The sequence below is a fragment of the Panthera pardus genome, unplaced genomic scaffold (genome assembly GCF_024362965.1).
Source record: "Panthera pardus isolate Hobbes unplaced genomic scaffold, ASM2436296v1 HiC_scaffold_20, whole genome shotgun sequence".
In the NCBI taxonomy this organism is placed as follows: Eukaryota; Metazoa; Chordata; class Mammalia; order Carnivora; family Felidae; genus Panthera; species Panthera pardus.
The window spans coordinates 88,655,762-88,672,717 of record NW_026526766.1 but is presented as its reverse complement, the minus strand read 5'-3'; the positions used below and the strand labels follow the sequence as shown (position 1 = coordinate 88,672,717).

At 49.6% G+C, this 16,956-nt stretch overlaps 1 protein-coding gene across 5 annotated transcripts in view; it reads right to left on the bottom strand.

Annotated features, from left to right (window-relative positions):
• NUP214 (nucleoporin 214) overlaps positions 1-16,956 on the bottom strand; it is a 95,215-nt gene that overhangs the window by 3,862 nt on the left and 74,397 nt on the right. For 4 of the 5 annotated variants that reach the window (XM_019420787.2, XM_019420790.2, XM_019420788.2 and 1 more), the window contains 3 exons: positions 12,482-12,635; positions 5,769-5,921; positions 919-1,090 (listed from right to left, as the gene is read on the bottom strand). In XM_019420787.2, the coding sequence (XP_019276332.2) occupies positions 919-1,090; positions 5,769-5,921; positions 12,482-12,635 (479 nt within the window). The remainder of the gene's footprint in view (positions 1-918; positions 1,091-5,768; positions 5,922-12,481; positions 12,636-16,956) is intronic. The other variant, XM_019420789.2, reaches the window with a different exon arrangement.

Here is a 16,956-nt window from a genome sequence, read left to right as displayed (position 1 = left end):
GAACATACTTTGATTTACTTTCAAGATAAAGACGCTATCCCTTCACCAAGGTTCATCCCAAGTACCCTGACAATTCCCCCAAACAAAGCCCCCAAGCCCTCCCCAAGTCTACAGCCTTACGTATCCTGAGTTCCGCGGCCAGGGCCAGGTCTACCAGACGGTGATTTCAGACACTAACACGTCTCCTGAACGAGTCACTTCGTCGTCATCGCTACATACATTTATTGGGACTTTGTGGTGCAGTGAAAGCTATTTATTTTCTTCTTGGGGTTTTGGCGACCAGGTTGAATTTCTGGGGCCCTTCAAAGCAAATCCCTAACACGGTGTTTTCAAGGGAGGATGCGCACAAGGCGTAAGAGCAGCTTTGAAAGCCGAGCAGTCACCGAGACACTGCAATGTGCAGTCAGTGCCCGTATGGAAGCTGGCCCACGGGACTGTGAACCGAGTACCCACTCTGCGGGTCTGGAGAGGAGCCAGGGACACAGGAGTGGTTTGCCTAAGGACAACGGGTAGACGACAACAATCCCAAGAGGAAAGAATGTGGCAGAAACTATTCATTTTGGATTCCCTGACAGAAGTCGCCACACAGGGGCAATCCTGGCTAGGACGTGGCCAGGACGGGACCGTTTTCCTTTCTTTAATCATCCTTCGGTCCCACCAGGAGAACAGGGGTCTGCCGACCAGCACTCCACGTTTCCAGGGAACGGCGACATAGCTCCCGTCCACCTGCGTACTGGACAGACTGGCCGGGAAGAAATGGGCCTCCCCAGAAAGGAACAGGAGCTCTGGTCTGACTCATTTGCCGATTTCGAGGGAGGGAGGCTTCAGTTCTCAGTCAGGAGAACGGACTTTCCCAAACAGGAGTCCCGGGGCCCCAGTGCTTTCGGCGGTCCCGAGGTCCCTCCCCGGGGGGCTTACCCGAATCCTCCTGCGCTGGCGGCCGCAGTACCCTCTCCGAACACTTTGCCTCCCGTCGAGCCCAGAGGGCTTGTAAAGGCTGGGGCTGAACCGAATGCTGGCACCCCTCCAAACCCAGGGGATCCCCCAAAAGTAGGAGGGCTGCCAAACACTGGAGCAGCACCGAAGCCACCTGAGCAAAACAGAGGCAAACAAACAGAAACAGGGAAAAAGAAAGGAGACAGGAAGAGAAGACAATGAGCGGTGAGAAATCAAATCGAAGGAGGAAGGAAAAAGGGGGAAATGCGTTAGAAGTTCAAATACCAAAAACCGTAAGTGGGGGCAACAGCCTTCCTAAATACCGAGCCACCCCCTCCATCGCTCGCAGAGGGGGCGGGTCGGCCAGGGGAGCTCCTGGAACTCTCAGAGCCCAGCAGACCTCGTGTTCGCCTGGGAGACCCTCGGCCCTTCCCACGGGCAAGCCGGACCCGTCAGCGCCAAGTCTCGTGGAGGCAGATCGTCACCAGGAACCAACCTGGCACGTTTCTGACCCCTTCCCAGCCTCACGGCGCTGTTCTGAGACTCCTCACTGAAGAGGCATTCTTGAAAACTCCAATCCCTGCCCGGCTGTCAAAGATGACAGATGCGATTACTGTCACGACACAGGCTAGGCTGCCAGCATCGTGAAAACCCATGTTATGAAGCCATAGGCTCAGTCTGCTCTCGGGAAGAATCTACAAACTGGGTTACAGGAGACATGGAGAGGCGCACGGCACTGGGGCTCGGCCAGGGGCTTTTTATTTATTTAAAGCCTTATGGCTCTCACGTCTCTCCCCACAGAAAAATTCCTTAAAAACCGCTTTCTCTCTGTAGTCGGGAGCTACCCCTCAATAAAAAAGCACACCGAACTTCCCCTGGGTGGGGGGGGGGGGGGGGGAGAGGGCCACTGGATAAATGTGGTAAGACCATCGACCGGCCCCGAGAAGAGCCCCCAGGGCCTGGCTCCCCCTGCCACTCACGTGGACACGGTCCCGGGGGCGGCACGCACGCAGGCCATCATCGCACAGAAATCGGGCTGCGAGGCGGCCTCCTCGGACCGGTGGGGACGCCCACCGGGTGGGAACACACCCTTCCCCTGAGGGGGTTCCCCAACCCCAAGATACCGCTTACCTCATGTTAGGCTATGAGCAGAGACCCCCAGGGAGTGTCTGTTGAACAGAATGGAATAAACTGGTACAAGCACTGTGTTCTAGCGAGGAGTCTCTTAAAACGAGCACTGGCCTAAGGAGCGACACGCTAAGGGGAAGGAGAACAGCTTCGGCGCAGGTAAAGGGGCCCCGGGGACACTGCCGGCACGCATTTTGGGGATGCGAGTCCTGCTGTCAGAGGGACGGCTCGGGCCTTCTTATACAAGCATAACCACACCACAAGCTTCTGCTACCTGAATCGGGAAAGATCAAATTCTGGGCAGGAAGAGCTATTAGCAGAATTCTTTTGTTGTTTGTTATTTGGTGACGCAATCCTGCGTTTATTTACCATTGCCAGTGAGGATACTTTTTGCTCAGGCTCCCGTTTGGGTTAACATTCTAGATTTTAAAACCTCGAGTGAAATTCCAAGCCACGATAATGGAGACTGTTGGGTTACAAACACGAGAGACTGGAAAAAAAAAAAAGTGCTAAAAAACCCCTGCCGTTGAATTATTTAAGACCGATCACAGATCTCGTTACACTTTCTTCCTAGACACACGGGGCTGTATCTAGTGCCCTGTACGCAGTATTATTCAGACTTCTGGGTGGAAGGCGAGTGAAAAACGAGAAGTCACAATGATACAGAAAGTAAACCGGATGGGGGTTGGGGGGGAAGGAGGAGATTAAACACACACACCCACACACACCACATCCACCCCCCCCATCACATATACCACACACACACACACACACACACACACACACACACACACACACACACACACACTCTGCCCTGAAACAACAAACCTGGGTCACAGTAAAGGAAACAAATTTGCTAATAATCAGTGATAATCAAATACCCGACTTACTGAGGGCCCTCCACGTGCCAGCTACGGTCCCAGGTGCTGCCCAATACTTTGCCTCAATCCTCTCAATAAACCTGGGGTCCCTACCTCGCAGGTGAAGGAAACAGGCTCAGAGAATACTGAGGCACAAATGACAAACAGCTATTTGCCTATGTTCAGCCAGCCTGGCGGTGGTAGCACTGGGACCTGAGCAAGGGTCGAGTGACTCAAGAGAGCGCCCGCCATTGAACCGCCTGTGTCCCTCTGCCTCCCTCCACGGCGACCGCGGCAACAGGGGGTGGGGGGAGCCCGGTGGTCTGGGCACAGCATCCTGCCCACCTTGGTCCCCCCTACAAATCCTCTCCAGCACTATTATTTCCTAAGGGAACTGTACTGAGGGAGGATGGACGCTTCTGGAATCTTTCAAAGACCCACTGAAACGGTCCATATCTAAAGTCTGTCTTAAAGCAAAACACCAATCATGACGTCTTAGGCATCTGCTTTTGCCTGGGCAGGAAGGCTGACTCCTTTACTTAAAGCAGCCTTCCTTGTGCTCAGGACCCCAGGGCACCTCCTTCTACAGCAGGAGCCCCCTGAAAACTGCCCCAAGTCCTGCAGTGACAGCCAAAGTGCGAGAAGCACAAGGGACACGGTCTTCCTCCACCCTTGCTGTCACCTCTGGCTACCAGTTCATTCACGCCCCCTGTATTTAAAAGGCAGCTTTCTCTGCTGGGAATCCTCAGTCTGAGGGTTTTATGGGGCAAACAATCGAACGGGAAAAAGATTCTGAAAGGCAGGAGAATATACTTTCTCTACGACTTAAAAGAATAAAAGCCTGAGATTCTCCAAGTCAACCCTGGTCCCAGGATAACGAACAACATAGAAGAAAAACATGTGACTTGAAGAACACATTATCTGGTTCCTTAAAAAAAATAAATTAAGCGGGGCGCCTGGGTGGCTCAGTCGGTTGAGCGTCCGACTTCGGCTCAGGTCATGATCGCGCGTTGACGAGTTCAAGCCCCGCGTTGGGCTCTGTGCTGATGGCTCGGAGCCTGGAGCCCGTGTCTCCCTCTCTCTGCCCCTCTCCCACTCATGTTCTGTCTCTGTCTCAAAAATAAATAACCATTAAAAAAAAAAATAAATTAAGCATCACTGACTAATGAACTAAAATTTCTTTTTTCTTTTGTTTTTTAAGTAAGCTCCACACCCGGTGTGGAGCCCAGTGCGGGGCTTGAACTCACGATCCTGACATCAAGACCGGAGCGGAGATCGAGTCAGCTACTTCACCAACCAAGCCACCCAGGCGCCCCAGTGAACTACAGTTTCTTAGTCAAATGTTTACTTTGTTAACTAGGACCCAGAGCTTTGTAGCCGTCTCACTTTTATATCGTTCACTGTGAGGAAGGCTGGGGGCAAAACGGAGCTGCGATCGTGTCCAGGGCGTTTTAAATTCTAGTTAGAGTATCAAAAATCTAGCAACCGAAGACTAACCCATCCAAGTCACAGATCCGAGTAAAGGAGCACAGTGTATGAAAACCATAGCAATTTAGGTTCTAAAAGGTGGGACTCCAGGCACTAATGTGGGACAGTCCTAAGTTAGAGCCACCCATGCATCCGGTCCTCCCTTGGCAGGGCCCTTCCTCAGAACGCACATAATTTCAAAGGCTCCCGTACACGAGGGAGAAGCATCCTGGCTGTTCACCCTTGGGGTCTGCCTTAAAGAGCTCCTTTCTCCACAAACATCTTCCCCCACTCTGCCTCTGATCTTTTGTGGGGGCAGGGGGGGGGGATCTTTTCACATGATTTGCCATGGAATAGAGGCAGGAACGCAGACCCTCTGTAGATTTGAGATAGAGGACAGAGAGGCAGCTGACAGAAATGAAGTATGTGTTTTCTTTTTTTATCTAAACATATGCTGCCCTTTAAACTTTTAAATTATGAACGCAGTATATGATTATAGAAAGTCGCCCAGTCCCCCGTGGAGATTTTAGAAGCAATGCTGGGGTAGGTAGCAGTGCTGGTGATGCTCTTAATTCTTGATTCCACCAGGGTGTTTCACCTGTGAGGAGTAACTGCTCTGTATACTTGCGGTAAATGGGTATTGTACACGTCACGTAGATAGATTACTGTACGTCATGCTCAAAAGCAAAAAAACAAACAAACAGTGATCTGGGAAAGAAGACAAATGAAACAGACATAAAAAACAGCCAGATCGGGGTGTATGGGCGGCTCAGCCGGTTAAGCGTCTGCCTTCAGCTCAGGTCATGAGTTCGTGGGTTCGAGCTCCGCGTCAGGCTCTGTGCAGATAGCTCAGAGCCTGAAGCCTGCTTTGGATTCTGTGTCTCCCCCTCTGTCTCTGCCCCTCCCCAGCTCATGCTGTCTCTCTTGGTCTCTCGAAAATAAATAAATGTTTAAAAAAATGTTTAAAAATGCCCCCAAACTAGGCCGATCATCTGTCTTGCCCAGGACTGCTAATGGGACACAAGCAGTCTGTGACTTGGTGCTTTCTGGTTAATATTTTAGTTATCGCTCTCTTATATGTTCCCTCACTTTGGTTGTTCTGCGCTCGCTAGATATTTACAATGCTTTCTGCCCTAAGAAGACATGGAGTTCTCTTAAGGGTTCCACTACATGCATTCTGTGCTTTCGACAGGTCGGGAGACCTAGAACAGTGTTAGGAGCACAGTAGATGGTCTGTAAACGTAAAGATGAATTGGGGAGAATCCACACTCCAGTCCTGCTCCCTTGAGAGCCACCCTAGAGAGATCTCCTTCCGGGTGTCTATGTGTATGTAAACATACGTTTAAAAAGAACCACAGCTAACAACTATCAGAGTACCTGTTTTATTTGGAGTCGAGAACCCGAAGCCTTGGGACGCCACACTTCCTCCTCCAGAGCTGAAAGTGCCGGCAGGTTTCTGCTCTCCAAACGACGAGCTGGCAAATCCACCAAATGTCTTGGCCCCGCTGTTTCCGAATAGATTAGAGGTATCTGAAGAAAGGAAGAACATGTTGAGAGCGATCAGAGGGAGAGAAGGGTCCTTATCTACTCAGAGCAGAAAAGACACCGCAGCGAGGCGTTTGAGGGGAGGCGAGCGAGGAGTCTGGGATTCAAGGGAGCTCAGCCGTGGCAGACACCCTCTCTGATCTGCACGTGTCTCGATGACCAGCGGTTAGCCTCTGGGAGCCCAGGTTCCGGATTCCAAAGGCACACGGTACGGGGAGCTGCAGCGGCCCCGGGGGACGAGGCTTCTGCGGAAGCGCACCTGTGCTCCCCCAGGTAATCAGGTCCACCCACCGGCTTCCTGCAAAACTGTCTTCTTCTGAAGGACAGGGCTCGCTTTCATTCCCCTCCTCACACGAAAACCTCGCATTTTGTCAAGCGAGAGAAAACAGAGTCGGGCCGATCCAAACCAAGCGTAACGGCTTCCGGCTGTCTGCTTTTACAGTCGGGTCGGGCGTGTTTGCGGTTGCCGATCTGCTCAGGGAATGGCAGGCGAGACGAGACAAACCACGGTGTTCCCAGCTCCGACCTGACGGGAGCCGGGGATGTCCCGAGGAACTGAAGACTTCCAGCCTGACTGCCTTTTCCTAAGCGGTTCAACGAAGCCCTTGACCTCTCAGATGCTTATCTAGTGGGTCACTCCCTCTACACACTGAATCCGTGCCAGGAACCAGAGGAACAGAGGAAACGAACTCCTAAAAACTAAGACAGGTGAGGGGTGTTTGCGTCTGTTACAAGAAACGCACATTTGACCATTAATAGGGACGGAGCCAAAATCCTGCATGCAGAAACACTTGGGTAACCCAAACGGCACGCTGTTTTCTATCAGGAATTTTTCCTTAACCTTTTTTTGGGAGAGGGGAGAGACAATTCGCACTTCCCCACCGTGCGTGGATGGGTGTTTTATTAAAAGAAGTTTGCACCCACAAGACGGCAGGGAGAAGCTGTCCTGAACTCGGGTGGAGGCCCAAAGGCAGAGGAGTAGGCAGGGCGCTGCACCGGTGCCCCGGGTGGGGAACGGAGAGCTCACACCACATCACCAAGTGAGAAGTACAAACGTCCGCACGAGACTGGGCTTCCCCGGAGCCGTTCACGTGCTCACGGGGAAGGTGACGGTGAGAAGAGGGGAGTAACTCGCTCTCGAAGTCAACTTGTTCGAAGAGGTGACCCACCACTACCCTGTCAGTCTCAGGATCCCCCTGCGACCGCTAATATCTGCAGCTGCAATGCTCCTGATCGACAATCCAGGAAGTGGAGAGCCTTATCTCGGGGACACGACCACCTCAGATTTCTAGGCAGCAGTACATAGAGCCCCGGGCCACCACGCGGTCCCTGCTCTGGAAAACTCCTGCTGGCCGTTGGAGAGCTCGGCTAGGAGTGTGCCGGGCACGGACGGCGGGAGTGGTTAACAAGCTCTTTCTCATCGCCCTTGTACGCGGTGCCACGAGACTATCTGTCCCCCTTTTCTAGAGGGATTCACAGGGGGAGGCTACAAGATGCCCTCTTCAACGCCCCGAGTTAGCTTAGAGGCCACGTTTTATTTCCAGTGGCAGTACACTTGACACTGGAGACGAACGACGGGCTTCTCGGCCACTCCTTTTACTTGGCATCTCACGAACAGAGAGGACTGCAACCTTCTGACTTTGGCAGTACTGACGAGGTAAAAATTCCAAACGGCAAATCAATTCAAGTACAAGATCCGGGGCTAACTCTCCTCTTGGAGAAATCGGCACTACGGAGCTGAAATGATTTTCCCGGGATGGTGCTGGGAGACTTAAATTCCTGAAGCCCGAGAACACCGAGAAGTTTCCGGGTGTCTGCATCCCGTCACCTCCCGGAGATTCCTCTGCCTGCAAGACGCTCTCGGGCGTCACAGCGGAATACACAGGAGTTCTGCAGCCAGCCCTGGCTCAGAATGCCTAGTAGCTGTGGGCAAGGACTTCAGCTTCCCGGGTCCCCGTTTCCTTGGAGATACAGTGGGGACAGTGAGGGGGTCCACACGGCTGCTGTGAAGATTGGAAGAGCTGATGGGCGCAGAGCGCCTAGTCGGGCTGATGGCGGGTCCCCAGAAAATAGAACTTCCCCTCCATTTAATTCTTCCTCCTGCTACAGCCCACTCATGTTCAATATAACATGTTCGATATACTAAGACGCAGAGCAGATCAGTGGCAGAAAATGGAATCCTTTTCATTTTGTCAAGGTCGTGAGAGTTAAAACACTCAAGTTGTAACAGTTTCCCTCTGCGGTCTCTAAGGGAGCTCCGCCCGGTGAAACATTCCAGGATCTAGGCTGCTTGAAGCCAGGTGGCATCCAGTGAGGTCTGCTTCTCTCCTTCTATCTGTGCTCGACAGCTTCTCTCTCTGTCCTCTCCTAGTGCCTCTGAAATAAGGCAGCCTCCGGCTCTTGACATGCGGTAAGTGAGAGGGGAGCTTGGTTGTTGGGACAGTATGTTGTCGTTTAAAGAGACGCCTCTTCACTTGTGGAAAGAGCAGCCCATGGAGAAGCCCGTCTTCGCAGAGCTGTCTGGGGACTCTTGGGAGGTGGCAAGTACAGGGACAACTGGCATCTGCTCTGGGCTTCCTCCTGCTGGCATGACACGGATCCTCTTGGGTCTTTCATTTAGTGAAAACACTTGCATGATCCAACGTCAGGGTCCAACCGAAGTTATGCCTGATATAATTTATCAGAGAAGGAGGTTCTCAAGTAGCTCTTGTCCAGGATACTTTTCCAAGACATTTTCTTCCTTCTTTTCTTCTTTTCTTTTCTTCCTTCCTTCCTTCCTTCCTCCCTCCCTCCCTCTTTCCTTTCCTCTCCTCCTCCCCTCCCCTCCCCTTCCTTCCTTAATGTTTATTTTTAGAGAGAGAGATAGAGTACAAGCAGGGGAGAGGCAGAGAGAGGGAGACACAGAATCTGAAGCAGGCTCCAGTCTCTGGGCTGTCAGTGCAAAGCCCGGTGTGGGGCTTGAACCCATGAACCATGAGATCATGACCTGAGCCGAAGCTGGATGCTTAGCTGACTAAGCCACGCAGGCGCCCCGCTTTCCAAGACATTTTCTTAAAGAACATTTGTAAAGGGAGGCTTGTGGGCCCAAAAGATTCTCATCAAATGGCTTCTTTATCCTCACACAAATATGTCTTTCAGGCCTCTGAATAAAGAATGTGCTGAGAGAGGTTCTAACCAGTGTCCTTCGGACAAGACTCGAGGAGGCGGTAGGTCCTTATTCAGGTAGGTAACGATTCACAGTGGTGCTGAATTTTTAGCGACCCCAGGAGTAAACAGTGTATCTCTGGTAGAGTCTCCGGGGAAGACAGAGAGCAGAAACCCTTGCAAGGTGGGAGCTTCTGGATAAAGAACAGGCCAACTCCAAGCAACAGTGTTCCCGGCTTGTCTTTCCCAGTCACGGCAGACGTCTGATTACTTGTCGGAAGTAAAGAGGGCAGCTTCAGGAGCAGGCGGCCTGGGACCTAAATGTCACAAGGGAAACTGCTGGTCGCTCAATCTGTGTTCAGATATCTATCTGCAGGGGAGCAAGTTCGACGCTACAGGGAACGAGCCCGAGGGCTGTCAGACAGGATGCACCCAGGAGGAACCGTGTCCGGCTGCAAGGCCAGGGGGATCCAGGAGGCAACACGGCGGATCAGGGTTCTGGAAACAGTCGGATGAAAGCCCGGCTGCTCCACCTAACGGCTGCCACCTCTGTCAAGTCCACACCCCTTCTGGGAACCTATTTCTTGACTGGCGAAACGGGGACAGGCACGTCTAAAGTACCGTTGTGAGAAGTGGCTGGTCCAACCACTCTGAGCCGCCGGCACACGGAACGCGGTCCCTAAAAGTCCGTTTCCTTCTGCTCGACGTCACATGAAGGAAAGGAACACAGGGACGGTGGGATTCGAGAGAGAGGTCACGGTGGACCCCTGTGGCCTCCAGGCCAAGCCGCACAGAGGCACAGGCTTACAGTCACCCCAAAAGGAAGGGCAGGCTCGGCGGGTGGAGAGGAGGGAGGTGAGCCCTGGTGTTGACGCGGGGAGAGTTGGGGGGTGTGTGCGTATGAATGACAGCCAGCAGGGCAACTGGCCGAGGCAGAGGGAACACGTTAGGGGGACAGAAGCGTGTATGGGGCAGCTCACTGAGGGCCCGGACTTTCAAGTCGAGGAGCTGGCAAGTCAGTGGGAAGCTGCCAGGGGTTCTGTGTAGGGTCAGTGGCAAAAGAAAAGCAGAGTTTAAAACACTCAGCTTGGTGTGGACGTCCAGATGCCAGGGGAGGAGGCTGGAAGCAGGGAGGGGAATCTGGACACTAGTGTGATAACCCAGATGACAACAGGGACATGGCTGCAAGGACAGAGAGAAGCAGCAGAAGAGGGACTGTATGAGAGGCAGGAAGGGAACCCGGAGAGTCCGTCTATACGGCCCGGGAAAGACGCTGCACTCGGAAGCACCAAATGGTGCACAGTCACCCAAGAGAAAGACGTTGTCCCCAGTGGTTTGCAGAAAGCATCCTTAGTTCTGTGGTGAGGGCAATGCCCGTCCCCAGATGACTTTTAGCTCCTCCTTCTCCACTGTTCTCCTTCTCCTTCTGGGCTACAGAGGCTGCGGTCCCTTTCACTATCGAATCGTACATGCAGTCTTAAAAACAGAATCATGTTAAGCCTTTCCCGTCCCCTTTCAAATTCACTGAAACGGCTCCGCCACATGAAAGTAAACTGCCAGTTTACAAAAACCAATGCTTAGGAACAGGAAGACGAGCAGGTGTGTCTGAGATCAAGAATCTGGTATCATCTTCTGAAGTTTCTGGTTTAATTTTAAACCCGAATTAGAGAATCGGGAACGACGGTGTGCCAGCGAACATCAGACTGGGGTAGAGGAGGCAGCACTGACTTGCGGTGTGGTCCAGTTTCCATGATGTGAAAATACTCGCACGAAGGCTGTGTCTGGGCTACCCAGCACGAGGTCACTGCATGCAGAACTGGGGAGTATGCGAGGAGCTGGCTCTCATGAGCTCTCATGAGGACAGCTAAGAGCCACGGCATAAGAAATGCATCAGCCAGGAGGAAAGGGGTTTTTACAAGGATATGGCACACCTAAGTCTCAACAAAACGGGTTAGTGGCACAGTATCGCAGACGGTAACCTACCTGTGGGCGAAACCCACATTTGTAAGTAGCACGTTAATCAAGTGCCTCTTCTGTGCCAGATGCTGTTTTGTATGCTCGATGTGATCTGGCAGAGTTCTAGATCTGCCGCTTTCTGGCTTTGTGACTTAAAAAAAAAAAAAAAAAAAAAAAAATCACCTAACCGTCTGGGGCTTGTTTCCTCATTGGAAAATGGAGACAGTGCTGTACAAGGATCCTGTTTTCAAAGTACATGCTATGGAGCCTTGCAGTTGAGGGCTGGGGAGAAGACGGGGAAACCACCCAGGCGTGTCTCTGGTTCTTGACCCCTGCATCCAAGCAGACCTGTTTCCATCTGTTTCACGCATCGGGATTCTGCTTAGAAGTTCACCCGCAGACACAAACAGTTTTTGAAAACTGCTAGACTCGATTTTTAAAAATGCTTCATTCTAGGATTTGAAATTCGTCCTGGCAGACTGAGAGCTACAGAACAAAGATTTCTGATTATATAATTTCACAAGTTAAGAGGTCTGTGTCTCTTGACTGTAATCTTTCCTTATATATTACCAGATGGACAGTGACATCAAAACAGCTAATCAGCGAATCTGGAGACTCAGGATAGAGAATTTTACTTTTAACTGCATGAGCCTTAACGCGAAGGAAATATCTGTCCCGTGTGTGGAACATCAGCTTCCGATTCATGAAGATCTTGGACAGCACAGCGGTCGAGAGATGCTTCGCGTGTAGCGTGCTAAATGAGGGACGCAGGGATGAAGACGACAGGTCCTGAGTTCCCTTCTTAGCCTCCACTGGCGGTGAGGTTTTTTTTTTTTTTTTAAAGATGAAAAAAACCCAAATTTCTCTCATTTCCACCCACGAATAGACGGATCAACAAAGAATTTGAAAAATTAGCTGGAGAAAAAAGTGCCAGCAGAAAGATACAGCTTCAGTGGAAAATAAGACAAAAATGTAAGAGATGGGAAATAATGAAGGCTCCGAGTTTTGGACAACATTTCTCTATGGCAGCTGAATTGTAAAGCAAACTCAAAGAAGAGTGCTGCACAACGGAACCCCAGATGCTCCTTCTCTGAGCACACCCGGCTTGCTCGGCTGCATTTATGCCTGTCCGGCTGCATTCACTTCAAGTCATTTCAACCCTAAGAAACAGTGATTTGGGCCTTGGGAGAGAAGGCGGGAGGAGCTCAGGGCCCAGATCCTCACCCTGCAGCTCTGATGTCTTTTCACGGTTATGTAGGACATCTCATTAAAAGACCAAAAATAAAAAAAAATAAAATAAAAACCGATCACACTGCTTTGGTCCGTCTAAAAGCCTTCCAGACCCCCTCTTTCCTTTCTACGCTTGGCACCGAAGCTCTGATACCACCACGGGGACGACAATGGCATTATGGGGCCAAGGGACCGGGAAAGCGGTCTCAACTTACTTGGAGTGGCTGCAGACCCAAAGCCCCCGCTGGCCGAGCTGAATGGGTTTTTGTTGGCCGCATCCAGGCTGGGTTTCCCTCCGAGGCCACTGAAGAAACCTCCCCCTCTTCCAGTGTTTCCAGACCCAAACACGCTCCCGCTGGAAGAGGGCTGCTGAAAAACAAAAGGGGCAGGAAGCGAGATAGGATGAGGGGTCATCATCAAACGGCAGGCCACATCCGCGGAAAGAAGGCGCTCACAGCTGGGACAAATGGAAAAATCAAGAGCAGTCTGATTAGCTCTGGGACGGATGCTCTAACCACCACAAAAGAAGCTGGACCCTGGACAGGGACTTCCTACGAGTCAGAAGTTCTCAAGCTATTCTGTGTCCACAGTTCTCTGAAAACGTGATTTATGGCGGGAGGGAACTTTGAATGTTTATCTGCCTTGCTGCCTGCGCCTCTGCTTGACGCGATGCCAGGGGCAGGAAAACCAGCCCCTCAAGAGTTCCCCTAAATGAGAAAGTTTAAAAACATTTCTAGGCGATTATGAACACCACTCATTTTGACTCCCTAGGATTTGGCTGAACTCCTCAGCAGCTGATGCAAAGTGATTTACAGTGTCTTTTCTCCCCATTTGGGCACTTTTATTTCATAATGACTTTCCCATCCTGCAGAAATAAGCTTAAATTAGCTCCATTGTTGAAATGATGACCATAGCTGAATTTTGTCCAAGTCTGCAAATCTTATGCTCAGAGGATGCTGCTAACTTAGGGCGCGTGCTGACTCAAAGCTGTCTCAGGAACCACACGCTTTATTTCTGTCTGGAAATTGGTGCTTTAGGGAAGACCAGTGCTAGATTTGAAGGACCATTAATATTAGTTAAGTGTGAAGTCTTCTTGGCTGTGACGGAGGCTTTTAGAAATGGGTCACTGCACAGGAGCCTCAGAGGAGCGTCCTTCAAAGGCAGGCAGAGCGGTGCTGAAGTCCGTCTTCTGTGAGATGGGAATAATGAACCACCCAACTCCCAAGAGTGAGTTGGGGCGCCTGGGTGGCTCGGTCGGTTGGGCGACCCACTCTTCATTTCAGCTCGGGTCACGATCTCATGATTCGTGAGTTTGAGCCTCGCGTCGGGCTCTGTGCTGACAGCACGGGGCCTGCTTGGGATTCTCTCCCCCCCCGCCTCCCCCCGCCCGACGTCCTCTACTCTTGCACACCTCAAAATAAATAAACATTAAAAAAAACCCAACAAAAACCAACCCACAAAATGGCGAGTGAATTAAGTGTGCTAAGAAACGTGATGCACTTTAGAATCGTGCCTGGAATATCACTGTATGTTCAGAAAACGGCTGCTTTTTAATATTTTCACAACGATGACAACAGGCCAATGACTGAGGACGTTCTACATACTAGGTACTTTTCCAAATACCTCACGTGAACTTACGTAATCCCTACAAAAGTCACACCTCCAGGGCACCCCCCCCAGGTGCACAGCCACCACCCTGGTCTGAACCACCTCATCCTGACTCGTTCCCTGGACTACACAATTTAGCCGGGGTCCTGTTTCCGCTACAACCCATGTTCACGCAGCATCTAGAGTAACACTTTCCGGCAGCAGGGAGATCACTGAACTCCTATTTAAAAATTCCACAAGACCCTACATGATCCGGCCCCTGTCCGCCTCTGACATCATCTTGTATCATATCCCCCCCCGCCTCCATGGTTTAGTTACAGTGGTCTCTTGTATTTGAACGTGAGAGGCTAATTTTTACCGGAGGGTGATGTACTCATTGTACCTGCTTGTCTCTCCTTCTCTCCCCCCTCCCCAAACCTCTTTGAAACAACAGTAAGAGTTTTACTACGACCATTTAATGATGCGTAATAGCTTTTAAAAACCTGGAATCCAATCCAATCATAAAAGCATAGGCTCTGATACCTAGTAGCCAGGCTTTGCCAGGAAGGAAGAACATGGCAGTGAATGCAGGCAGCGTGTAGAAAACACCAGACTTTTTAGCTGGCTTCCATGCATCAGGCTGAATGAACTGCCAATCTACGGATATTTTTGCTGTACCCAAAAATGGCAATTTTGGATGGTTCAACCTACATTGTAAAACTATGACTTGAGAAATAATGACTATCTGTAGAAATGAATAGAAGGGGATGGCAGAAGTAGCTGTGAATTGATAGTTACTGCATCCTTATAAATGGGTTATTAGAGAGAGTTCCATTCATTTTAATTGCAGTAAGTTACAATAGTTTTTAAAACTTTAAATCATGGAAAATCTCAAAAGTGTACAGGAAGTAGAAGGGGCTGCCTGGGTGGCTCAGTCAGTTAAGTGTCTGACTTTGGCTCAGGTCATGATCTCATGGTTCATGACTTCGAGCCCTGCATTGGACTCTGCACTGACAGTGCGGAGCCTGCTTAGGATTCTCTCTCTCTTTCTCTCTCTCTCTCTCTCAAAATAAGTAAACTTAAAAAAAAAAAAAAGTAGACAGAAGAGTACAATGCTCCTACCCTATACTTACCCAGTTTCAATGAACTCACAGCCAGCTGAGTCTTTTTTCTTAAGCTTATTTATTTTGAGAGTGAGAGAGAGAGAGAGAGAGAGAGAGCGAGAGCGCGCGCACAATGAGGGAAGGACAGAGAGAGAATCCCTAGCAGGCTCCACACTGCAAAGCCCCATTTGGGGCTTGAACTCATGAACCACGAGACCATGACCTGAGCCAAAGTCAGATGCTTAACCAACTGAACCACCCAGGTGCTCCATCTGAGTTTCATCTATACCTCATTTACTCCCCTCACCTTTTATTAGTATGAAGCAAATCCTAGACATCGTTTCAACCATGGATTCTTCTAGTATAAATCTCTAAAATCATAAACTATAACTATTACCACTATCATGCCTAAAATATTAGCAATAGTTCCTGAGTATCATTAAATAGGGAGCTCCCAGATCCAACCTCGTAATGTTACCAAAAAGAAAAAAAAATCAAACCTGAATCTCCCGAAGCCTCCAGACCCAACCCCCACTTCACAGGAAGTAACAGAGGACAGGGGACCAAGTTCACTTGGGAGCTATAACATGGGAATGCAGTCAGCAACCAGATCACAGGAAATTCTACAGAACAATCGACCTGCTTCATTCAACAACCGAATGATGAGAAACAACGAAAGGAGGCAGGACATGGAGGGGTCACCACCTATAGATCGAGACCCTCAGGGGACCTATCATGCAGTCCCAATGTGTGGACTGGATCCGATCCTAATTCGAAGAAACAAATGTAAAAAGGAACAAGAGACATTGATGAGGCTCCTTCGGAAAGGCATCTCCTGACTATGTAACCTAAATCCTTTTCCCTGATTACTATCACGTCATCCTGCTTTATTCTCTTTGTAGTACTAAAACTATCTGAAATTAAACTATTTTAATAAACACCCATCAAATGTGATCTTCCAATCCATGAACATTGGATGTCCATTTATTTAGACTGTGCATTTCCTTAATGTTTTACAGTGTTCAGAATGTTTTGCACTTGCTAAATTTATTCCTGAGTATTATATACTCTTTTTGATGTTACAGAAAATGGAATTTTCTTGCATCCATTTTCTGATGGTTCATTGCAAAGGTGTAGAAATAGGTTTTTGTTTTTGTATTGATCTTGTATCCTCCAACTGTGCACCCATTCGTTAGTTCTAATAGTGTTCTAGTGGATTCCTTAGGATTTTCTATATATACCTGACCATGTTATCTGCAGATACAGTTTTACTTCTTCCTTTCCAGTCTAGATACCTTTGATTTCATTGTCTTGCCTGACTGACCTGGCTAGAATCCACATATGCCTTTTGAGATTCATCCACATTGCTGCATGCGTTGGTATAAGCATTCTTAAGTCTTTTTTATGGACTGATATTTTCAGCTCTTTTGGGTAAATACCTAGGACCGGAATTGCTAAACCATTAACATCAGTGTATATTCAACTTACTGACAAATTGCCGAACGGTTTTCCAAATTACCATCTTATACTCCCACCAGCGATACGTTAAGAGATCTATTTGCTCTAGATCTTTTCCACGTTCTTTTTGTTAGCCCTTAAATTTTAGTAATTCTAGCGGCTACGGAGCAGCGTCATATTGTGATTCCAATTCGCATTTCTCTGATGACTAACAATGGTGGTCAAGTTTTCACATGCTTATTGGCCATTCGCGTACCCTCTTTTGTAAAGTATCCGTCCACGTGTTTTGCTTTCTTTTGCTTTCTTTACGTATTCTGGACAGAAGCCCTTTGTTACGTGTATTGTAAATATTTTCCCCCAGTGTATGCCCTGTCCTTTAATTTTATCGCAAACTCTTTTGATGAGCATCACTTTGTAATTCTGATGGCAGTCTAGTTTTTACATTTCCTTCCTTTACGGCTAGTGCTTTTTTGTGTTCTATGAAATCTGTGTTTCTCTAATAATGGTTTCTTAGCAGTGGCATTATTGACATTTCGGGCTGG